The sequence below is a fragment of the Ahaetulla prasina genome, chromosome 1, assembly GCF_028640845.1.
Source record: "Ahaetulla prasina isolate Xishuangbanna chromosome 1, ASM2864084v1, whole genome shotgun sequence".
NCBI classification, from domain to species: Eukaryota; Metazoa; Chordata; class Lepidosauria; order Squamata; family Colubridae; genus Ahaetulla; species Ahaetulla prasina.
In genome coordinates, this window is record NC_080539.1 from 269417296 (window position 1) to 269443264 (window position 25969).

General features: G+C 36.0%; 1 protein-coding gene across 24 annotated transcripts in view; it reads left to right on the forward strand.

Moving 5' to 3' along the window:
* Positions 1-25969, forward strand: part of SOX6 (SRY-box transcription factor 6) — a 517338-nt gene that overhangs the window by 316116 nt on the left and 175253 nt on the right. For all 24 annotated transcript variants that reach the window (XM_058159020.1, XM_058158967.1, XM_058158946.1 and 21 more), the window contains one exon: positions 7390-7479. In XM_058159020.1, coding sequence (XP_058015003.1) covers positions 7390-7479 — 90 coding nt within the window. The remainder of the gene's footprint in view (positions 1-7389; positions 7480-25969) is intronic.

Here is a 25969-nt window from a genome sequence, read left to right on the forward strand (position 1 = left end):
CTATACACACACATACATATATACAGATACATATGTTTTTGTGTGTGTGTATTTACATACACACATATACATACATATATATGTACACTATACACTCCTTCGGGAGATAGGGCGGTATATAAATATGATTAATAAATAAAATAAATAAAACACACACCCACACCATGGTTTTATAGTTTTCTGCATCTGTTTGCTACCATTCAGTGGTTGTCTGGGTTTTCACAAAGAACATAGCCCTAATTTTCCTAATTTGTTGGTGATCCTGTATTTTTCACCAAGTAAGCTTTTCTCATTGAAGAACAAAAAGTTAATGCAGAGCATGCTACTAAAATTTAATATACAATTCCGAGTACTCAAAATAATATGTGGAATTTCAGAAAGTAAAGTACATAATCATTGATGTTTTAACAGTAACAGAGTTGGAAGGGACCTTGGAGGACTTTGAGGTCATCTAGTCCAGACTTATTAAGTATAAGACTTAATAAATCTTATAATAATAATAGGAAGCATTAAAACTATAATGTGGAACATATAAATCTGTAAAGATATGTTAAGAAGGTACAGAGGCTTGCTTTTTGAATGTCAGAAACTTGTTAATCAATTGTGTGCTTAATAATCAGTATTATAAAGGTTGTTGTTGTTGTTGTTGTTAGTTGCGAAGTCATGTCTGACCCATTGTGACCCCATGGAAAATGTTCCTCCAGGCCTTCCTGTCCTCTACCAACCTCTGGAGTCCATTTAAGTTCACACCTACTGCTTCAATGACTCCATCCAGCCATCTCATTCTTTGTTATCCCTTTCTTCTTTTGCCCTCAATCTTTCCCAACATTAGGCTCGTTTCTAGTGAGACCTTCCTTCTCATTAGGTGGCCAAAGTATTTGAGTTTCATCTTCGGGAACTGGCCTTCTAAAGAGCACTTAGGGTTGATCTCCTCTAGGACTGACCAGTTTGATCGCCTTGCAGTCCAAGGGACTCGCAAGATTCTTCTTCAGCACCATCATTCAAAGGCCTCAATTCTTGGGCACTCAGCCTTTCTTATGGTCCACCTCTCACAGCCATACATTGCAACTGGGGAAACCATAACCTTGATTATGCACAGTTTATTATAAAGGTAAGAATATTTATGTGTGTAGTGTAGTACACCTTGAAAGTAACAGTACATATAGCAATAGCACATCCCCATTGGACTTTTAAGTAAATTGCGACTCTTTTATATTAGGTATAAGTGATTACTTCTGTGTGAGTTCTGAGGTTATAAATCACCAGCATTTCACATTATTCTGGGAATTAGAGAAAATGGTGTCTATAGTAGGTATGAAATCCATTGTCAGTGTATTGCAAAAAGGAATAAGAGACATATAATATAAAAATTCAGCCCACAGTAGAAGGGAAAGGGAACAATGAAATGAACATACTGTTCAGACAGCTTCAAAATATACTTGCATACAAACAGTTTTACTGATATGTTAAATAACTATCTGTGACATAAGAAATGGATTTGGCTACTACAATGCTCATGGAATCAGCACTTTCTAGAGTAAACCATATAATTCAGTGCCCAAATAGTTGTGTGACAAGACAACCATATTTTCTCAAGAACTAAATATATTCTTTTATACTAATCCTGCATCTTTTTAGTTGAGCAGTCATTAGCATGTTTATAATGGTTCTAATTTAAAATGACATTTTCTGAATTTTATTCCTGAGTCATTTACAAATTGTTCATATTGGCTAAACAAAGGAAACAGATTGCATTTGATACTTAGTAATTTATCTGAAAGAAGAGAGGGTTAATTGTCTGAAAGTTTTTCTTTGTTTGGAAAAGTTCTCTGTCTCCCTCTTTTTCTCACTTGCTTTCTTCCAGAGGAGTGAGGAAAATGAAAAATTAGGAGCAGGGCAAAACTGACCACTCCTGAAGGGGAGTGTGGAACAGAATTTGAGCTGGCCCAAGATTATCTAAAACAGTTGGTGCATTCCTTAATGATCAAGTGGCTGAGAAGCTCAGCTCTCTCACAGAGCATCTGTGTTGATGTTTATATCTGTGCCTTGTTCTATGGGAAAAGCATGCTTTCTCCTATTTCTCTGCTAAAAATAAAAAGGAATAGAGCATTGTATGAGCTGTTTTTAGAGAACAAAAACATTGGAAAGGTGAAAGGTTTTGTTTTTTAGTAAATAAATTAAAAGAATAAATGTCAGGGCAGAATCTTGGTTATCCCCATTTATGAGGATGGAAACAAAATGAGGGAGGGCATTTTAGAAGTGTATGGCATTTTATCTATGTGCATTGAAATGTTCATTAGGGTTTGTTTTCTTTTTAAATAAAAGCTATATAATTTCTTTTCCCAGTCAAGTTCACCTTAGATAACAAGCCTGGCAACAACTAATATTGATATCGCAATATTTGGAAAGCCCAGAGTTTCATTCAGAGCTAGTAATAGTTTGCAGACCTCATTTTTTGAACGGATTGAGAAAATTGTAACTGAAGTGTAAGCTCTGAAGTTTAACTTAGCATAGAAATATGTCTTACCAAAGAGGTACAAGTTTAGATATGTGGGTTTGTTAAATCTTAATATATAATGCTTACAGATATTATTGTACGAGACAGTGATTAAATGGTGCATGATTGAAGGTTCTTCATCTATCAAGTCAGTCTGTTTACCTTCATCATTTGATACCTTTCTAAATTCAAGGGATTCCCAAAATGATATTGCCATTCCTTCCATAGCAGCAATTGCCAATTGGGAGCAATTGCCAAACTAGTAAAGGGACTAGGAAGATGCAAAACTTTGCAGGAGATGCAAAACTTTCAAAAGAGGATGGGATGGATGGTTGATATGCCATTAAGTCAGTGTAAATCTTTAGGAACTATATAGACTTTTTCTAATATGAAAGAGGGAGTGCAAAATAATTTTTGTTAATGATTAAAATAATCACATCTTGGCTTCTTTGGAAGTGGTTCCTGGCCTTCTCTGCATATAGGTATCCACCAACACACTTCGTTTGAGAAACATGAAAATAGCTGTTGCTTCATGTGATAGCTCTATCAGCAAACCCTGAGACTTGCTGTCCCTCCTTGCTTGCTATGTACTGTAAGGCAGCTGTTTCACTCTGAGTGACACAAACTGAGTAAATTGGCAATGCTGCAGGAAGTTTGCAGGTCAGCTTCTGTAAGGAAGGTCAAGTTGTTTTCTTGGTGGAATTAAAACTTTACACAGGCTGTTTATAATAATGATGAAAATATTTAAGAGGTGCTTCAGGTAATAACTGAAAAGGAAGGTAGGCATGCCAACACAGATGAGTAAAGGAAAATTTCTAAACAAGATTGAAAATATAAAATCAGAAACCTCTGCAAGGAGCAAATCTATCTATGTGGTCACTAGGCATCAGAAGGAAGTTTATGGCACATAATTAATCATCAATCTTATAAGGAACATGAGAAAAACACCAGAAAAGAAAGGGGAACTAAGAAAAAAAAAATAAAGGCGAATAAGTTACACAAAACCACATTAGGAGATATCAGATAGAGTTCTATTTCACATGTCAGGGAATGGATGTCACGGAATGCCGTAATGTGCAAAATTTTTACATAGCATCATAGGTGAACTACTATGATTTAGAAATGTGTGCAATCTAAATTATAATGGCTTGTTTAATGAAACATCATGCTTAACCCATGTTTTGGCAGTACTTGTGAATGAAGCCAGAGCTTGGCCTTGAAATTTTTGCATAGTTCATGTTTTATTGGAATCTTTTTTCTTCAATTGTCTCCCCCCCTCCATTTAACCTGGAGTTGATTTGTTCTAGATGAAATAAAATTCAAATGAAAGCTGAGTTAAAAAGCTGGACAAAGAAGCTGTCTATATAAAGCAGGCATAGTGTCAACCGTGGATGCCTCTTACTATGACCAGTCACTTTCAATTTTGGGCCATTAAAGTCAATATATTATTATCTTGTTCTATTTCATTATGACTTTGCATGGCGGGAATTGATATTACAATTTAGGGAAGTTCTAATTAGAGTTTGCCCCTAATTTTGTAAACACTGCTCTGGCCACTTGCATATTTTATAAGTGGTTTTAAAATAGTCTTATTTTGATGGTTTATTTTTAATCCCTTTTGCTTGACTGTCTCTAAATGTAAAGATAGATTGTAAAATTGAATTAAACAGTAAGTAAGATGGGACGTTGATATAGTGACTGTGTGAAATTGATACGATATAATTAAAGTGTAAAGTCAATGTTGAAGTGGAGTATATGAAAGAAGAGAAACTTAAGAAATCCTAAGGTATTTTAAAATGTAGTGATCATTCTTCATTGCTCCAGTTATAAATATAGACTGAACTTTATCAATATAAACAGAACTTGTTTTTTTTTCTTTCAATATAAATAATGTTTTCATGTGTATGATTTCAAGAGTTGCTTATGTTTCAGATATTGCTAGATTCTTCTCAATCACAGAATTGCAATATAGGGAGAGAAAGATTTGATTGAACTTTTCTTCAAACTCCTCCATGTATTGCTTAAAATATTTCATACATTTCCAATAATTAATAAATCATCAATGTGTTTGTCTTTTGTGTCTGCGAAATGCCTAGACATTGCCAAGATTGTATGTAAACAAACCATGTTTTAGAAATAATAACAGTCATTATCAGATAGGATATTATCAGGTATGATAAATAACAATAACAACTTTTAAAGAAGTATATTTTAAAAAGTGAGCTTTTCATAGCAGTGATAATTTTCAATTATATGGATTGTATAACTATGTACTTTATTGAGACATAGAAGGTTGAAGGTGATTTGAAATAATAAGGTATTTAATCGTTAGTATTCTTTTAAAACCACATTTCTTTGTATCTGAGAAGAAGCTAGGAATATCCTGAAACAGATTATTTTTTTTTTTGCTTCTTCCTTCATACAGAAATTAAAGGAAAAGGCCAAGTTGTTGAGGCATTATGAAATACCAATATACTTTAGGCTTATGTAGAAAATATTGAACTTTTCCAGATTTTTCCTTCTGGTGGTTCATGGGAATTTATTGGTATAATAATTTTTCAATTTTAGCACACGCCACCATTTTGTAACATTATTTATATGATCTAATATTTAAGAATTTTGGATGAATTTGCCTAATCATAAAGTTTTAGATATTTTCTTCAAAAACCATAAACTCGTGAAGAAAATATGTCATATCAGAACAATAAACAGTATCAGTTTCATCTGTTGATTTTAAAAAGAAAAAGCTGATTAGTGTGTGGAAAATGGTATGTAAAAGCTTGTTAGTATATGGAAAAGAAATTTACAAAGAAATGCACATTTGTCACTTTATTGTTCTCTGTGGAAATTTCTTATAAGATTTCAGAAGTGCTGAAAATTAATGCTGTCTAAATATGCCTTAATTCTCTAATATATTTTACACTAATATATGAATAGTGTAGTGGTAATAATAGTGGTATTGGGAGAAAGCCTCTTAGCTAAAATATTATTACTTTATGTAAATGTCAGCTTCAAGCCAACATTATTTTTGTGGGGGTGAGGATGATTAAAATTTTGTCTGGGCACAAGAGAGTCATCTTTATAAACTGATAATATCACAGGCAACAAATTATAATGTTCTATTGATAATTGGTGGTTAGTTGTTGATGCTTCTATTATCTGGCCAAAATTCATAAGAGTAATAAAAGCTTGTGATTGTTGAAATTAAATTGTTTGTTTTATGGTATAACAAGTATTTTAATGCTGCCTTTTACAACTTAAAGCCTCTTAATTTTGTTTTTCTTCATTGTTTTTTTTCCTTTCCGTTTTAAAAGGATATAATTAGTAAATTGGCTTTTCTACTAAAATATTACTTGGTGGAAAAGAAAAAGTGACATTGTCTTTTCAAGGATGTTCATATACTCTTGTAGATACAACTTGTAAAAAAGTTTTGCAGTAAGCTTTTCTTCTGATAAATTGGTAATACAGTATGTATGTAGTTACAGGACTGATTATTTTTACATAGGCTGGCTGCATGAAGATGTTACACTAAACTATGATTTAGAGTTTTTCAAGAAATAAGCAATAGTGAGCCATAGCGAAGTATATGCATATTTTTATTGTTTAAGGTTATATTTTAAATGAGCTGCAATTTTTACCTGCTGTGTTTATTAGGAGTACAGAAAGGATAAAGGTTAAAAAGAGAGAGGAAGCCAGCCATAATTAGAATTGGAGCCATAGTCATCATTAGTTGCCACTTGGAGGGAACTGATATGGCTTAGTACATAGATTGAATCACTAGATAGCTGATTGATTCTCTCTCTTTCTATAAAGATTACTCCATGTGTTGGAGTAATGATGGGTAGAACAAAAGTCTTGGGCTCAATTCAGAATAGAACAATAACATAAGTCCTCCTGTTACCAGAAGGTGAGCAGGCAACTTAAAACCTTATTTTGTGACTTGTGTTCATTACAAGTGGGAGTAGTTGGCTGGGAAAATAACTACCACATGATATTTTTGGCTTTTTAATAAGCTGCAGACCCCCCCTAGATTTAGCTTACATGTCCCCCTCTACTGTCAGTAAGATTGGTTCAAGCCACTGTTCCATCAGACAGTAAAGTTAATTTTACTGTGATTTGCAGCTGAAAAGAAAATGGCAAATATCTAGTTTGTCTTCCCTCCCAATGTGTACACATCCATCCTCCCTCTAAAGACACCTGTACTTTTTTTTTTTTTACTGCGTAGTAGTTAAACTTTTGCCTTGTGATATGTTGGTTTGAATTCCAGCAGAAATAGCGTTATGAAAACTAGAGTGCTGTAGAAATTAAGGTGCTGGATTAGAAGAAGGGAAATCCAGGTTCAAATTTTACCTTCAGTCCCAGAAGCTAACCAATCACTTCAGGCCAGTTTAACACACAAGGTGTGGTTGTTGGATAAAATAGGAGGAAGAAGTAACAATGTAGGCCACCTTGATTTATACCAAAGTCAGGGTACAAATCTAATGAATAAATTGATTGCACAATCTTTCCATAATATACATACAAACCATACGTAATATATATAGCACAGGCAGTTTTCTTTCTAGTGTCGTCATTAAACAGGAGTGGTGGTGGAGGAAATTAAAATTCTCCCTGTCTAACTTGAGTGCTCCTGAGAACTTGGATGCTTCTCATGTAAATTCCTCTGCAAGGTTAGGACAATATAGCTGTGGCATCATTCTTTATTTAGAAAGCTGAATATATTTTTATTCATTGACTGTCTTCAAGTACACCAGCAGTTAATAGGATGTTACTATCATAATGCAGGAGGCATGGCATTTCCTTGAAGCCACATTTTCTGGAAAAGGCTGTTCAAACAGTTTGTCTGTTGACTTCATATGAACTTTTGCTAATACTTTCACCTTTCTTTACAGATTCATCTTGCATGGAAAAACTACTTTCTAAAGACTGGAAGGAGAAAATGGAGAGATTAAACACAAGTGAACTCCTTGGAGAAATAAAAGGTAAACTCTAATATGGATATAATGTCTTAATCTAGAGAAGTTATCCCCTAAAAAGATTGATGGATGATAAATTCCCAGGAATGCTAATCCATCCTTTATATGCGAGTTGAAGCAAATGAGTAGAGGCTCCTCTTGAGTGTTTGGTTTTATGTTCACATGGATTTTATTTTGTATTTAGCCTTGTCTCAATACTGATGAGCTCTGTGGGATGAGATTGATTCTGATGCCTGTGTTGGTGATCTGCTTGGTTCACCTATCACAGGGATGTCAAACTCAGTTTCATTGAGGGCCACATCAGGGTTGTGTTTGACCTGTGTGTGACCAGGGTGGGTGTGGCTAGCTCGACTTCACTATTATCAGGGGTTTCTGTGGTAGGTCAAGTGCTCTGCCAGCAAAAACAGGTTCCTGAGCTGCATTTTTGGCTGCAATTGCCTCCTGCAACTCTCTGCCAGCAAAAATGGAACTCAGGAGGGCTGCCCTCCCGAGATCTATTTTCACTAGCAGATGCACCATGGGCTGGTCCTTCGCTGTTTCCAGAGCGGTCCCATGGATCTAAGCACCCTGCAGTCGGAATCCACACACACACACCCGGCTTTGAACTTGACACCTCTGATCTATCACTAAACAGTTGCCTCTCATTAAGAAGGATCTTGGGAACTCACTGCCAGAATGTTTTCTTAGACTTAAATTCCATTAGATGGTGCAGTCATAGATGGTTATGGAAAATTTGTCGCGTTTTTGATTGAGAACAAAAATTTGGGTTTTTTAGTTTCGTATTTCTTTTGAATAGCCATTTCTTTCCTCTTGGAATTACTAATTGTTGTGGTACGCATTGTGTAGCAAGTATCTTAAAAACAAACCAGAACGATTAGAAGAAAAATCCCAAATAAAAGAAACAAAGGTGTGATCTTCTGAGGAAGAACTGCTCTTTGCACTGATTGCTACTGGGGGATTCTTTATTTTAATTCCCCAATTCTTTGCTTTACTTTAGAAGGAAGAAGTTATTTTGGAGGATAAATGAAGCCCATAATCTTCTTTTAATGCATTTCTCTTTTAAGACATTTGAGTTAGGAGGAAAGGCTGCTGGGGTTAAAAAAAAAAGCTTTTCTGCCAGTATCACACATGTTGGAACAGTACAACATATACAATAAATGGTATATATTGCAAAATAGACATGGTTTTAACATTAGATTTTGTAATATGTGAGTATTTTTCTTCGTAGATGAGACTTTAAAAATAACTTCCCCTCTCCATGGGCAATTAGTCTGTTTGCAATATTTTATAAGAGGACCTATTCTGGATCAAGCCAAAGGCTTAGTCTAGCCCTAGATTTTGTTCCCACAGTTGGCAGCTAAATGCCTGTGGGAAGCCCAAAATCAATGTGTAAGTGCAAAAGCATTCCTTCATGTTCTTGTGCAAGTAATATCTCAGTGCTGGACGCAATATGTAGCCATGATAATAGCCTATGATAGTCATTGACATCCTTATTTTCCATGAATTAATGTCCTTTTAAAACTTTCCAAGTTGATTCTACAATTTCACCAGATAATTCTCCTGTACATGTCCCAATGTAAAGACTGAATTATATTGAATATCTTCCCTCTCATGGTTTTGATTTGCTCACATGTATCACTTTTAATTAGTTTTGTGGAGCGTTCTAAATGTAGGTTGTATTGTATGTTGGCCACGTAATGTGAGATGGACAGACAGATAAATTCGATGAATAAAATAAATTAAAAATGAATAAAAACTCTTTTCTATCTTATGTATTTCTTTTGTTTGCATACATATTTTAGGCAGGAGACGTTCTCAAGAGCATTATAGCTCTAAACAACTAAATCCTGGTAAGATTCTTGAAGGGAAAAAAATGATTCAAGATAAATAGTTATTGTGATGAAGGTGATCCTTCCCAGTATACCATGATTAATGATGGACATCTACTCTTTTCTAAAGAGCAGCTACTACTTGTCTAATAGGGCTATTTCAGAGGACAGTGGATTCTTCTGACTAGTTAGAAGGCTAGTTAGAGAATGTGGAATTTGGGGCATGTGTGCCAGTGGCTAGTATTGGTGTGCCCATTGCTTCTCACAGGAAACCTACATTGCTGTAGTCCCAGTCTAACCCACATAAATGGCAATTTGGAATGTTAATAGATTTTTAGGAAGTTTTATAGGAAGACATTTGTGGAAGGGTGTATTTATAAATATACAAACTTCATGGCCTCAGCCTCTTGGGCTCTTTATTAGAATGCTCATTGCATTTGTTCTCTCTTAAAGAACTTTGATTGGAAGATGGGAAAAGGATTTCCAATCTTTTTCTGACATCCTTCTGAAGAACTAAACATGCTACACCTGTGATGGCGAACCTATGGCACGCATGCAGAGGTGGCACGCAGAGCCCTCTCTGTGGGCACGCGCCCCATCGTCAGCTGCTCTTCTGGTTTCTGGTGCACACATGCGCGCTGACTAACTGGTCTTCGCATGTGCCAGAGTGCCGGAAACCCAAAGACCAGATGGCCAGTGCGCATGCGCACATTGGCCACTTGGTCTTCGGGTTTCTGGTGCTCCAGTGTGCATGAAGACCAGCTGGCTGGCACACATGCACGCACCAGAAATCCAAACACCAGGTGGCTTTGACCATTCTGGTTTGGTCACTCGGTGCTAAAAAGTTTCGCCATCACTGTATTATACTGTTCAACTGAGGTTCTTTTTTTTTACTTTTTAAGTACCTCTTATTTCTCCTTTAATTTCTCTTATTTCTCTTTTAATTCCCTCCCTATATTCTTTTCTATTGGAACCTCTTATTTCTCCCCTTCCATTTCAAACTATTGAAATTTTCATTTTCTATTACTTAATAAAATGAATATGGTTATTTATCCCCAGTAATTGTTTGTTTACATTGAACTTAAAACATAAAGTTAATAATATATCAATCCACAGCCCGAAACATCATAATAATTCCACTGACATACTCTGTGACGTGTTTGTTTTAATTGGGATATAAGCTCCTTTAAGATCGTATAAAGAAGTTATGATTGTTCCAGCAGTCTAACAAAAAGGTGGATTGTAAATACTATCTCTGAGCAATGGGTTCTAGTATCCATTTCTGGAGGAACTTACTAGTGAAACATAAACTGTATTTATAGGCATTGTGGCTTAAATGTCACATGCGGTCTTTGTATAGCAGGTTCTATTTTGGGATAGACATTGACTGATGTGAATAGCTTTGCCCACTGAAGAAAGGCATTTGCATTGTGAAGTGCTCTGACTACGCAGATGACTTGCAGACTCTTTTTATATTTCTCCCTGGGTTTTAAATGACTTTACATAAGGAGATATTTTCAAATCAAACCGGTGTGTGGTGTGGTTATGTGGATTATTTGTAATTTCAGTGTTATAATATCCTTTCATTAGTTAACAAACAAGGAAGGTTCATGCAGGTTTCTAGACTTTAAAAGCTTGGCAAAGAACTTCAACTCTGTAAGAGATTCCATCTACAATGCAGGCAAAAAAAAAAAATATATTCCACAATCCGTATTGAATTTCATGCTGATAGAAATAGCACTTTCTCCTTTTAGGAGCTAGGAGAAAGACAGCCATGAAGTATAACGGCAAGCATAGTTTAATTGTGATGCATTTCTGGAAATCATGTGGGACCACCCTGAGAAAGCTGTTGTGCTATATTGTGGTTACAAGTGCTACCTCTTGTAAGAGGAGGAATAATTACTCTTGAATTAAGAATTCAAAAGTGGAAAATATGGGTAAGCTGTCAGAAGTTTGAAATCGATGGTAACCGAATACACGAGATCAAACCTGAATAAAAAGTTACCATGCTAGTTTGCTTTGCAGTTTATATGAGATGTGTTGAGATTATTTCTTTTAACAGTGCAAAACCACTTTTGGCATGTCATGAGTGTATACAATAGCTTACTTTATAAATATATATCTTGCGTATATATCACAGAAGCAGCCATAGGTTTTTAATTATGCCACTTTGTATGGTTGTAGACATTTCAAAGCTCCCCTTTGTGCTCTGTGTTATAAATGTCTTTTACGTCTTTTGAAGTCTACATGATATACATATGAGCAATTAAAAACACAGCTCAGGCTTGGAGACACTGGGTCTTCTTAATTAAACCTCAAACAAAAGCTACAAGCAAAAAAACCCTCACTTGTATTAGAGTCATTGTTAACTGCTAGGCTTTAGAAAATAAATATACAGGAAAAAGATCAGTTGGTTCCAATTAGAGAAATCAGTGTAAATATTGAATACAAGGGGCCAGGGGAAACCCCTTAAAATTAATACCAGGTCCTAATTAGTAATATACTACAGGGCATAACTTTATTTTTAGTAATGAATTAGTTAAAGTGATCAGATGGCCAGTATGTGTATGTGTTTTAGGGTTACTATTTCATAAAAAATGGATGGGAAAAAAATTTAAAGTCTGTCAAAGCTACAACCATCCAAAATTAAATATAATATTATAAAATATAAAGCTTCAGCCATCCAAAATTAGTGTTGTATTAATGCCTATGGAAAAGTTTGTAAATGTACTCTTTTCTAAATAGAAAGAGCTGGGAAATAAAGTCCTTTATTTACAGCTAACTTAAAACATATATTTAAATAGCATTGCTTAAATTTGGTTTAACTTTTTCCAGTATGCATATTAAAGTGAGAGCTGATAAAGTCAGAGAACTGTACCTTAAACTTCGCCATTAAGCACCACTGAAGACAGTATGGAGTCAGAGTTTGGTACTGTCCATTTGAAAACAACAGAGGTGTGAAGCATTTTCAAAATGGGAATGGATTTAGAACAATGATCCTTTTTTGTATTCATTAGATGATGTGGGCAGGGCATCACATAGCTGACAAGGAAGGATGTGCCTTCCAATGTTGGCCTTATTTTTTTTTTTTAAATGTATTTTACATACATGTATATCATTGAAAATTATACTCGTCGTTTCCTATGCAGTACCAAGCATGGCTTTTGTATTTCTCTCCGTCCTTACTGTACATAAAGAAATTGAACTCTGTTCATGCTTTTCCTTGTATCTTTGTCCCAGTGGTGAAATCTGAACCAGTTTACTACCGGTTCGCTGACTGCGCATGTGCACTGCGCTTGCATGTGCAGCGCACACCACACACCAAATGCAAAGTGCGCGCGGGCGCAGTGCACGCCTAAAAGAGGCATGGGATAAGTAGAACAGCATGCGGGTGGGGTGGGGTGATCAGCTGTGGCGCGTGATCTTTTTTTTCACTTTTAAAAGCATTTTTTTACATCCTATTCAGCCAAAGAGGTTGAAAAAAAATGCTTTTAAAAGTAAAAAAAAAGAGACTGAGATTGTGCAGCTCAGCTGGGCATGGGCGGGGGCAGGGGGAAACAGGGATCTTTGCTACTGGTTCTTTGAACCACCTACCACCATCAGACAATCTGGTCTGAACCGGAACCATTTCACCCCTGCTTTGTCCTCTGTATTCATAAGCTAACTGATCTAGAGCAGGGGTAGTCAACCTTTTTATACCTACCGCCCACTTTTGTATCTCTGTTAGTAGTAAAATTTTCTAACCGCCCACCGGTTCCACAGTAATGGTGATTTATAAAGTAGGTTGGGGGAGGGCACTGGCTACCAGCTCTTGTTTGTTAGAGCTGGGTGGTGTGGGGGCAGATGCGTGAGCTATTCTGGGATCAGGCTCTTTTGTTTGTGGTCCCACTATAGCGCCATTTAGTTTCACTTATGTAACGTGAACTATACTTATGTGCAGGTGATACAAATAGTATATTTTCAGAAATTTAAATTGTCACGGGGAATTTTATGAAAACCTAATGAAAATATTTTTAAATAATGTTATGAAATTTTTTTTAAAAGTCAATTAAATTAAAAACAAAGGAAAGTGCTTCAGTATCGACAAAACCCCTACCGCCCAACATGAACGCTGGAACTCCCACTAATGGGCAGTAGGGACCAGGTTGACTACCACTGATCTACAGTATAGGCGATACTTTAAAAAAAATCATTTAATCAGGGAAAAAAGTCAGCATGAATTAGCTGTTCAGTAACTAGCATGGCTTCCCACCTTCCCAGGAAGATATAGTATCATCTATACTATATAGTATATATACTATACTATGAGAACTTGTGCAGGTAGTCCTCAACTTACGACCACAATTGCGCCCAACATTTCTGTTACTAAGTGAAACATTTAAGTGAATTTTGCCCCATCTTCAACCTTTCTCTCCACAGTTGCTAAGTGAATCACTGCAGCTGTTAAATTAGTAGCCTAGTTGTTAAGTGAATCTGGTTTCCCCATTGGTTTTGTTTATCAGAAGGTCACAAAAGGAACACACGACCCAGGACACTGCAACCTTCATAAGAGCGAACCATTTGCCAAGCACCCAAATTTTGATCACGTGACCACAAGGATACTGCAATGGTTGTAAGTGTGAAAAATGGTCATAAGTCACTTTTTTCAGTACTGTTGTAAATTTGAACTGTTAAATGAATTGTTGTAAGTGGAGAACTACCTGTATTGTAACAAGTGAAATTATCCCCACTTTTATAAGAAAAGTTCTAATTAATAATAAAATGTGACCTGAACAGCTGTATAAACTTGTAAAACAAACAAATACATACTACTGCTGAATAGATATATTGAATGAAAATGTATTTTTTGGTTGGTTAGAACCTGAAAAATGTTTGTAATTCTCTCTCAGCACTATGTTGGCATGACCAAGTTGTCCATTTGAAGGGCAAAGTATCTTTGGATTTAGTGAAATTTCTATTATAGAAAGAATAATGAGGTTAACATTCTAGCCATAGAGTTATGAGAAAACAGAATGGGGTAAGAGTTCCTTTGTTATAATGGAATGGGGCTTAACCTGATAATTCAGAACTTAATACTATTCCATTTCTTCAGATCTATGAATTATATTTATTACTTGAAGGAAGCTATACATGGCTATGTTTGTTTGTGATATGTACCATGGCTAATTACACAGTTCTGTTTGGATGGTGGTGAGAATTTTTACACTGTGCAAGATGAAATGGAAGTATCATGTTATTATGTGTGCAATAGATTATAGACTGCCCTCTGAATGCATCTTGTGGAATTGGCTGGTAGTTTTATCCCTTGTCTCTTTAAATCTCATTTGACATGTTTGTATTTGAATTATGAAAAACAAATGCTATAGAATAATCATTCCAATATATACATGAGGGTTATACTATACTAAATCATTATTTGCTTAGCCATAGTTTATTTAATAAATCACAATTGTCTGAGTTCACATAATATACTAAAACTATTCCACACAACTATATTATGTCTTAGCATGTTATGTGGATTCACTCATATAAAATAATTGTTTTGAAATGTGATATGAATAATTTTCTCATTTGATTTATTATTGGGGCATTAAACATATTTATTTGGCCTCCTTAATACTAAATATATCAATGCTGTGAAAGCTTTGAAAGAAAATAATCCTGGCATTTATAAAGTTGCTTTACAGACTGATCAGTTTGCTTGCTTATGTTTAGAACAAATTGTAATGCCTATTAAAATTTGTTTAAATAGGTTTCCATCACAACAGGTGCACAATTATTTTATGAGTAAAATATTATAAGCTTTCTAAATTAGCCAGGGCAAAATGCAAGTTTCTTGATTAAATAATCAAACCTGATGCTTAAAATGCACCTGATTTCCACTGGAATTTTAAGATTCCAAGTTTCAATCTATTTGGAAGGTTTTCTTCTACTCGATAGAAATTTTAGTAAGTGAGCAAATACCTATATTTGCATTTTACATAATTTGCCGGAGAGGGAAAACCACTAAATTGGAGTTAATACAGTAATAAGATTTGCTGAGTGTATTAGTTCCTATATTAAAAATAGGGAAATGTCATACATAATGGTTTGATAGTGTCCAATTATTTAGAATAAGGCTACTACAACGGGGCTGCTAAAATCTGTCTGGTCATTAGATGGCAACAAAGAAGTAAGGTTTTTTTCCCTGTCTGCTTCTATGCTGCTGTCTAATATTTTCCAAATTTTGCAAATCCAGATAAAATAGATCTAATCTAGAAATGTAACTCTCCAATTTATTAATACAATACTAATTCTTATTACTACAACATTGTCTAGTTAAGTCTTCTCATAGGGATATATAATAATAAATATTATTATATTATTATATCCCACCGACCCATACGCTCTCACAGAGAGGGACTTCTCAGGGTGCCGTCCGCCAAGCAATGTCGGCTGGCGGCCCCCAGGGGAAGGTCCTTCTCTGTGGGGGCTCCCACACTCTGGAACGAGCTTCCCCCGGGTTTATGCCAAATACCTGACCTTCGGACATTCCGTCGCGAACTGAAGACACATCTTTTCATTCGCGCGGGGCTGGCTTGAATTGAATTTTATTAATTTTAAATTTTTATTAATTAATTTTAAATGGGGTTTTTAGTTTATTGTATATTTTTATTTCTCAGGCTAATTTTAAAATAAGTTTTTTAATTACATTTTAAATTGTACATTGTATTATCTGTTTTATTTTTGCCTGTACACCGCCCTGAGTCCTTCGGGAGAAGGGCGGTATAAAAATCAAATAAATAAATAAATAAATAAATAAATAAATAAATAAATAAATAAATAAATAAATAAACAAACCAATATCTTAAGCTCGTCTATGATTAACCATTCTAGGCAACATCCATATTTTAATGTTTGGATAGGTTTTTACATTGAGGTAAGAAAATACAGGCAAAATCATTTGAACTAAAGTGTAGATGTGGCGTTTGCAAAGTTGAAGATCAATTTACAATATTTACAAGTACTGAGCATTCTATGATTTTGAATTGTCACTTGATAGCTACTCCTACAGATGTCCTTACAAGCTGGAAAACTGAGAATATCAGAGAAAGTGGCACCAGTTACAAAGCTGTCTTACATCCACTCTATTATATTGAAAAGACAATATATATTGTTCTGGCTTGGACCTCATAGCAGTTTAGAAAGTTGCTTTACATCAAGTCAAACTATTTGCCATATTTGCCCAATCTTATCTTATTGATTGGCATTAGGTTTCCAATGTTTTAACAGAGAAGTCATCAGTTGTTTATCTACTTACCTTCTAGATTAATAGGTCCTGCCAATATCTCATCTACTTATTTACTAAGATATACTATCTTACCTATGAGTTTCTAAATGCCAAGCTTTTGCTCAATCTTGAATCTACAGTTTCACCCCCAATATTGATAACTGCAAAATATATTGATAAAATAATATTCTAGTATAAAAATTAAATTATAACCAATCAAATTATCTTAATGGATTGTGTACTGGTGTATATTTGCACACAAATATGCACATTCCTACACACATACACATCCAACAAACACATTTTTTTCCTCTCTTCAGAGTTGAAGAAAGAATCTGGAAGAATTCCAAACCACAAAAATTAAGAATGGAGCAAGGAGGCAACAAAAAATGTAAATGCTGCTTTCTGCCTCTGCATATGTTGAATTTAAATAATTGTGTTGATGCATCAGTAATAGTAATTACTCATAAAAATTAGGGTCCTTATTTTGGGCAGCAATATATTTAAGTAGAGATGAAATTAGATGCAATTTATATTAATTAAGGATAATATGAACATTATGTGAGTGGTTGACATTTCTATTATTTTGAAAGCATGCCACAGTATCTGAAGATGCAACTCTAATGTGACTTTGAAAAGCTGTAGATTGACATGCACCCCTAGAGTGTTCTATACTACAATAAAAGACACACAACTCTAATCCTATGGCATAAAAATTAATACTCAGGTTTCATTGGGTGATTCAGCTAATGGTTGTAGAATTTATTTTAATATTAACAAGAAAACTGTTTTTCTCTGGACAGTACTAATGCATTTTTGAGTAGATGCAATAAAATTACAGAAACATCCGGAGAGGAAAAACAGATTTTACTTAGTTTTTAGAATGTCAGAAGGGGTACTTAGATCAAACTCTTAGTACTTTATAACTGAATTTAGATATCAACAGAGAGTGAAAACTGCAGTCTGAATAAAGTTACATCTTGAACATAGATAAACCCTTATTTTGGTTTAAGTGTATATTGGAAAATTAAGGATATAGCTTTGAATTCATCATCAATTTCAAAAACTAGAAATGAACATTTCAAAATAAATTGTTTTGCAACACTTACCACATTGTTTCTTTCTGAAGAAAAATTGTATAAAAATCATACTGGATGGATAACATTGATATTAATACAACATGATTGATACTATAGGTAGTCCTTCATTAATAACCATTCCTATAGTGACCATTTGAAATTACAACAACGCTGAAAAAAGTAACTTATGGCCATTTTTCACAGTTGTGACTGTTGCAGCATCCCCAGGGTCAGGTGATCAAAATTTGGGCACGGGCAACTGGCATTTATTTACAAAGGTTGCAGCAACCCAAAGTCATCATCTTTTGTGATCACCTTTTGTGACAAGCAAAGTCAATGGGGAAGCTAGAATCACTTAAGAACTGTGTTGCTAAATTCACTTAGCTGTGGCAAGAAAGAAATGGGGCAAAACTCACTTAAACGATTGCTTACCAACATAAATTTTGGTCTTAATTGTGCTTGTAAGTCACGGACTATCTAAATGTAGCTTTAAAAGCAAAATTTCTGAATCATTTTGCGATTCAGCTCTCAAATGAAAAAAAAAAATTCCCAAAATCTGTCGGCCCAGCAAAGTGCAAATGATATGTAAACACAATGCGATACGTACCTGGAACACTGGTACAAATCATAATAATCTGTGCATTCTATGTGATTTTTTGAAGTGGAGATATGGATATGTAAGTCTGGCATTTTCTGCATGCTCCATAATGGAGCTAAAGCGCCTTCTTAAATGTGGTACATGCAAATCCATGGTCATAAATTCTGTGGTTTCAGTAAAAGATGCAGAACCTCTGCTTTATCTCCAAATTTTCTGAGTGGTCCTATACATATTCTTAAATTTGCTTTCCATAGAAGATCAAGAAGATCTCAAGATGCATATTTCAGGTCTTACCAAATTATAAATTATCTCTTTTCTTTTCCCTACTCATATTGTGGTGTTGGGGATGACTGTTGAGTTGCCGGCTATATTTGTAAATAACCAAGTAAACAGTAAGGCACTGTGCTGAGATATTGTGGTTGAAGACCAAGATCTGTTTCATTGTGACTTCACATACATGGCTTGAATTCTGATCAGTTAGGGAGAGAAAGGCATTAACAAAAAAACAAAACAAATTTGAAACATTGCTGCTTAGCAGCTGCTTAGAAACATCTGGTTAAACATATTTATGCCTGTGGTTGAAGATATAATTAGACAAGAACCTTATAAGAACATGGGTGGAACTCTGGTTTGGAAAATGTAGGCCAGTTCTTTTATGTGCCAGCTTATCGTGATGTTGGAATCTTCAGTACATGGTTGAGAAGCTTGGTCTCTTCTCTTGCAACATGACCTTCAAAGTACAAAGAGCTTGTGGTTAGTTGGGGGGTGCATTTTTTCAGGCAGCTAGAACCACTTCATGTTCTTATAGAATTCAACTTTGGAGAAGGCAGACAGCAGTTTAAGAGCATTTGACTATGTAACATGATGATTGCGGTTAGAGATGGTTCACGTGTGACTTTTTATTTTGCTTTGCCTGTCTTGGCTGAATATAAAACTCACAGAGATTTGTTACAGAAATGGTAATGCGAGTGCTCTCTTTTTTGGGTTGTTATTATCTATTTTTATTCTACTTAAGTTGGAAAATTCTGGCGTCCTATAACTAGCTCTCTTAATAATGCTCCCATATAACACCAATCCTGCGCGGCTTGCACTGGCTTCCTGTGGTCTTTCGGGTGCGCTTTAAGGTTTTAGTTACCACCTTTAAAGCGCTCCATGGCTTAGGGCCCGGGTACTTACGGGACCGCCTGCTGTTACCTCATGCCTCCCACCGACCCGTACGCTTACACAGAGAGGGTCTTCTCAGGGTGCCGTCCGCCAAACAGTGTCGGCTGGCGGCCCCCAGGGGACGGGCCTTCTCTGTGGGAGCTCCTACGCTCTGGAACGAACTTCCCCCTGGATTGCGTCAATTGCCTGATCTTCGGACCTTTCGCCGTGAGCTGAAAACGCATTTATTTATTCAAGCGGGACTGGCTTAATATTTTAAATTTTTTTTTTTTTAAAAAAATTCTTTTAACTGGGTTTTATCATTTTAGGGTTTCTAATTTTAAATTTTAAATCTTTTATTTGGCCTTTTTCTAATATGCTCGGTTTTAAATTGTTGTTTTAATTGTATATTTCTTATGTTTTTATCTTTTGGCTGTACACCGCCCTGAGTCCTTCGGGAGAAGGGCGGTATAAAAATTTAATAAATAAATAAATAAATAAATAAAAATATTAGAGGTGATATTACATTAGATTCATTAGAAAGTGTCAATATACAAGAAGTTTGTGTAATTTTCAGGTATAGCAAATCCATTCTTGGATCCTATCTTTTTGCTCTATTAACTGGAAATAAATTGAATGGTAAATTGAATGGTTTTGTTTGTGAAGCTAGTAGTTGATTTTAAGGAACATTGCAATTGCAGACACAATAAAGGAGTGTCAGAGAAAGCATTCCTACAGCTGGAGTGTCATTTCCAAAAATATCTATCTTCTGTTGTCAGTCACCTCTCCTCAGATAGTCAGGACATCTGAAACAGATCCTTTTTCCGTTTAAGATCTTAATGATTGGTAAGACACTATGGAACCAAGTGATCTTTCAACTATGTTAGCCTTTAGTTCTGAAAAGCTTTGAAGATCAAAGGCAGCACTTTGAATTATGTTTCAAAATTGCCTGGAAACCAATGCAATGGGCACATTGGTAGAAAATAGTAATTCAGTCTAATCCAGCTAGCCTCACTGACTAAAAGTTCCAGTTTGCTGCTATAGGTCTCAAGCAGGTACATCCGTATACCTTATAAGTTCCATTTTTAAACAGAATTCAGGATCTTAAAGCACATTATTTTAAGTTAATAATTAAGAGCACATTCTTTTGATTTATGAAAAAACAAATTGATGGGATATCAATTTGATATCAATCAAGAGATTGAAATGAAATTAAAAGATTGTAGAAACTGAAACCAGACTACCTTTATTTATATATATTATATATAGATATATGTATTTATTTTCAATCTAAGGTATTATATCCTCTAAATATTTGCGATATTCATAATAACTTAGTTTGCTATTATTTCACTGTATGTAAAGTATTGGCACATTTGTTTTGTTACTGGCTCATTCAGTCTGTGATAATAAAAAAGTTGTCATGAACTGAAAATAAAGTTTGAAATATTTATTTATTTATTTATTTATTTGATTTTTATACCGCCCTTCTCCCGAAGGACTCAGGGCGGTGTACAGGCAAAAATAAAACAGGTAATACAACGTACAATTTAAAATGCAAATTAAAAAACTTATTTTAAAACTAGCCTGAAAAGTTAAAATATATAAAAAACTAAAACCCCATTTAAAATTAATTAATAGAAAAATTTAAAATTGATAAAATTCAATTCAAGCCAGCCCCGCGCGAATGAAAAGATGTGTCTTCAGTTCGCGACGGAATGTCCGAAGGTCAGGTATTTGGCGTAAACCCGGGGGAAGCTCGTTCCAGAGTGTGGGAGCCCCACAGAAGGCCCTTCCTGGGGCCGCCAGCCGACATTGTTTGGCGGACGGCACCCTGAGAAGTCCCTCTCTATGAGAGTGTACGGGTCGGTGGGAGGCATGTGGTAACAGCAGGCGGTCCCGTAAGTACCCAGGCCCTAAGCCATGGAGCGCTTTAAAGGTCGTAACCAAAACCTTAAAGTGCACTCGAAAGGCCACAGGTAGCCAGTGCAGTCTGCGCAGGAGCGGTGTTACGTGGGAGCTACGAGTAGCTCCCTCTATCACCCGCGCAGCTGCATTCTGGACTAACTGAAGCCTCCGAGTGCACTTCAAGGGGAGCCCCATGTAGAGAGCATTACAATAATCCAAGCGAGAGGTAACAAGCGCATGAGTGACTGTGCACAAGGCATCCCAATCAAGGAAGGGGCGCAACTGCCGAACCAGGCGAACCTGGTGGAAGGCCCTCCTGGAGACGGCCGTCAAATGATCTTCAAACGACAGCCGTTCATCCAGGAGGACACCTAAGTTGCGCACCCTATCCTTTGGGGCCAGTAACTCGCCTCCAACAGTCAGCTGCGGCTGCAGCTGACTGAATCGGGATGCCGGCATCCACAGCCACTCCGTCTTGGAGGGATTAAGCTTGAGCCTGTTTCTCCCCATCCAGACCCGTACGGCTTCCAAACACCGGAATAAACATATGAATTAGTTTTTATCTTGCAAAGTTTTAAAGTTTAGTAACAGGAAATGATGTAAAGAATAGTAATTGCTTTCCCTCCTAAAAGACACAGCACAGATGGATTTAATTGTGAATTTTTATTCATTTATCTATTAAATTTATATTATTATAATAACAACAACAACAACAACAACAACAACAACAACAGAGTTGGAAGGGACTTTGGAGGCCATCTAGTCCAACCCCCTGCCCAGATATTGGAACACTGCTATCATGTCTCCCCTAGTCCTTCTTTTCATTAAACTAGACATACCCACTTCCTGCAACCGTTCTTCATATGTTTTAGCCTCCAGTCCCCTAATCATCTTTGTTGCTCTTCTCTGCACTCTTTCTAGAGTCTCAGCATCTTTTTTACATCGCAGCAACCAAAACTGAATGCAGTATTCCAAGTGTGATCTTACCAAGGCATTATAAAGTGGCACTAACACTTCATGTGATCTTGATTCTATCCCTCTGTTTATGTAGCCCAGAACTGTGTTGGCTTTTTTAGCAGCTGCTGCACACTGCTGGCTCATATCTAAATGATTGTCCACTAGGACTCCAAGATCCCTCTCACAGTTACTACTACTGAGCAAGGTACCACATATACGGTACCTGTGCATTTTGGGGTTTTTTTGCCTAAATGTAGAACCTTACTTTTTTCACTGTTGAATTTCATTTTGTTAGTTAGCACCCAATGTTCAAGTCTGTCAAGATCCTTCTGTATCTTGAGCCTATCTTCTGGAGTGTTGGCTATTCCTGCCAGCTTTGTGTCATCTGCAAATTTGATGAGTTCCCCATCTATCCCCTCGTCCAAGTCACTGATGAAGATGTTGAAGAGTACTGGGTCTAAAATAGAGCCTTGGGGTACTCCACTGCATACTTCCCTCCATGTGGATGTAGTTCCATTGAGGACTACACGTTGAGTGCCGTTGGTTAGCCAGTTACGAATCCATCTGGTGGTGGTGCTGTCTAACCCACATTTTTCTACTTTAGTAGTAGGTTATGGTCTACTTTATCAAATGCTTTACTGAAGTCCAAGTAAATTATATCGACAGCATTCCTCTGGTCTACTAATTTTGTCACTTTGTCAAAGAATGCAATAAGATTAGTCTGGAATGATCTGTTTTTGACAAACCCATGTTGGCTTTTGGCTATTACTTTGTTTGCTTCTAGATGTTCGGTGATTCGTTGCTTGATTATCTTTTCCAGAATCTTCCCCGGTATTGAGGTCAGGCTGATAGGTCTGTAGTTTCCTGGATCTGTTTCCCTCCCCCCTTTTTTTGAAGATGGGAACTACATCAGCTCTTTTCCAGTCCTCTGGCAGCTCCCCTGTGCTCCAGGATCTTTGAAAGATATAGTTCAGTGGTTCTGAGATCTCATCTGCCAGTTTCTTCAGAACCTTATATATATATGCCACCCATCTCACCAATAAAGCACTTCTGGATGTTAGAATCATCTGTGTATTTGATATTCTATATACAATGTTCTCTTCTTGTCTAGAAGAATACAGCAAAATTAAATTCTTTCAGATAAATCTTCAAAAGATTTAAAATTTATTTTAGAAAATTTTAGATGGGTTATGCAAATGATTTTTCTTGGCATTAAATATTATATCTTTATTACTTGTAACAAAAACAATGAAAAATGTTCAGAAGCAAGCATGTGCTTGTATGATATGACAAATGTTCAAATAAATTAAATTAGCAAGTTAAAATCGTACTTAAAACTCATACAAATAGAAATATCAAATAGGACCCATATTTATAATTCAGATGTTTCTAAGAGGATAATAACTGATGATGGGGAAAGCGAGAAGTGCCTTACTTAGCAAGCAGCTTTAAAACTGTGAAAAGCAAGCTTCTCTTTAAGGAAATATATAACATGAGTGGTCCAGGAAAGAAAAATGTGAGAAGTTACATCCAAAGTGCACATGCATTTCTTCTTTCTATAGCAAATAATACAACTATGTAGAATTCCTTTTGAACCAGGCCCATGAAGATATCAAATTCACTTTTTGGTTAACCAGAGTCTGTGGCAGACAGCTAGCAAAACAGAATAATGTAACTATTCTATAAAATAAGTAGAACTTTTAGTTCTTATTTTTTTAAATCTTTACAACTAAGCCACTGCTGAGTTTTTTAAAAAGCTGTTGAAAGTTCTAGTAAGAGTCAGGACTACATGGTGGTGAAATGCATTCCACAGTAAAATAGTGACAGACTGCTAGTACAAATGCACAGTTTATTATGTGCATTTCTTGTTCACCTAAAAGCAACAATTGTCAAGTTCTAGCATGAAAAAAGGGTAAGAAAGAAATTAAAAATGAATCAATGCATTGCTGTGAATTATACCATATACCAAAGGGTATTAGTACTCAGAGATCAATCAATCAATCAATCAATCAATCAATCAATCAGAATAGAGCTGGAAGGGTCCTTGGAGGTCTTCTAGTCCAATCCCCTGCTCAAGCAGGAGACCCTCTACCATTTCAGACAGGTGACTGTCCAGTCTCTTCTTAAAAATCTCCAGTGATGAAGCACCCACAACTTCTGATGGCAAACTATTCCACTGTTAATTGTCCTCCCTGTTAGGAAGTTCCTCCTCAATTCCAGATTGGTTTTCTCCTTGATTAGTTTTCATCCAATGTTTCTTGCCCTGCCCTCTGGTGCTTAAAATCCTAAAATATATAAAATCTGGCTATGGTCAATTATTGAAAGACAATGCAAAGGTACACGGGAAAGTCCTTGGGTGACTGGACAGAGATCTGCCAAGGACTGTCAAACTCCCAGCCCATGGGCCGGATGCGTCACGTGCTGGCCATGCCCATGCCGGGTATAGTGAAGGGGGAAAAAGTCCTGCTATGTCACATGATGCTGTCATGACGACGTGAGTGTGACACCCCTGGTGTAGTTTTCTTTCAGAAAAAAGGCCAACCTACAATTGAAAAGAGTCAAAAGACAACAGTGATTACTCCAGTAGTGGGTTTGATTTACCTTTGCTACCGGTTCGGAATTGTGAGCGTGTGCGTGCAGGCGCTCGCTTTGCTTGTATGTGGCACAGAATCTTCTGTGCATGCGCAGAGCATCCATGATGATGTCGTGGCGAGTGGGCGGAGCCTCCCACCGCCACTACCAGTTTGCCTGAACTGGGGCAAACCGGCAGAAACCCCTACTGGATTACTCACATGTAAATAATGATCATGAAATAATGAACAAAACAAGCAATGATAATCATTTGTAATTCCCTCCTCCAAATTCTCTTTACTGACTCAGCATCTGGAAATGGTTTAAATTAGCATATTTCTTTGATTTGGGTGGAGTCTGTGCATTCAATGAATGACTCACTCTAGACTAAAGCACGTTTGTAAATTATGCTATGAACAACTGCAGTATTTAGATTATTTTTATTGACAAAGAACTACAAAGAAGCGTCAACAATTGCTAACCAATCATGGAATACTGTAAAAAGGTACTCCAGTTATCCAGCTGACAGGCTTTGGTCTTTCTCTTTCGTAACTGAAATATTAAAAAAGTCATTGAGAACTTAGTCATATTGGTTTAGCTGCTTTAACTGAAGACTGATAAGATAATAGAAGTCTTTTGTGGTTGAAGGCCGAAGTCTTTATCTTTATGACACATTTGGGGGTTCTTCAGAGCAGAAAGCTTTTAAAACTGCTGTTGAAGTTAAAACTTAGATGCCTGGGTATAGAAGCAAGCACACAAAGTGACTTTTATCTCAGAAGTTCTTTTATTCAATTGTTACATTCTCTTTTCTAGACCCCTTTTAGTTTATTTTTGTTGTCTTTGTTTTCCTGTTTTTCTGGCATTTGAAAAGTGACCTAATAAAACAGGGTAAATGTTAAATGGCTGCCTATAGCCTGTGAAGTAGAAATATCACCATCTATTTGATGTTTGCTGCATTCTCTTGTATAAGAGTTTAATAAAATTGTTTCTTGGGGCATCTAAAATCAAATATTCTTTCTTTTATACTGAGCATTCTATTTAAGTTTTTGGACACAAAAACATATATACAAATATATTTTATTAAATAATAATTTGCAAATGTAATGCTGTACCTTTGATTATTTTTAATGTGCCAATAATG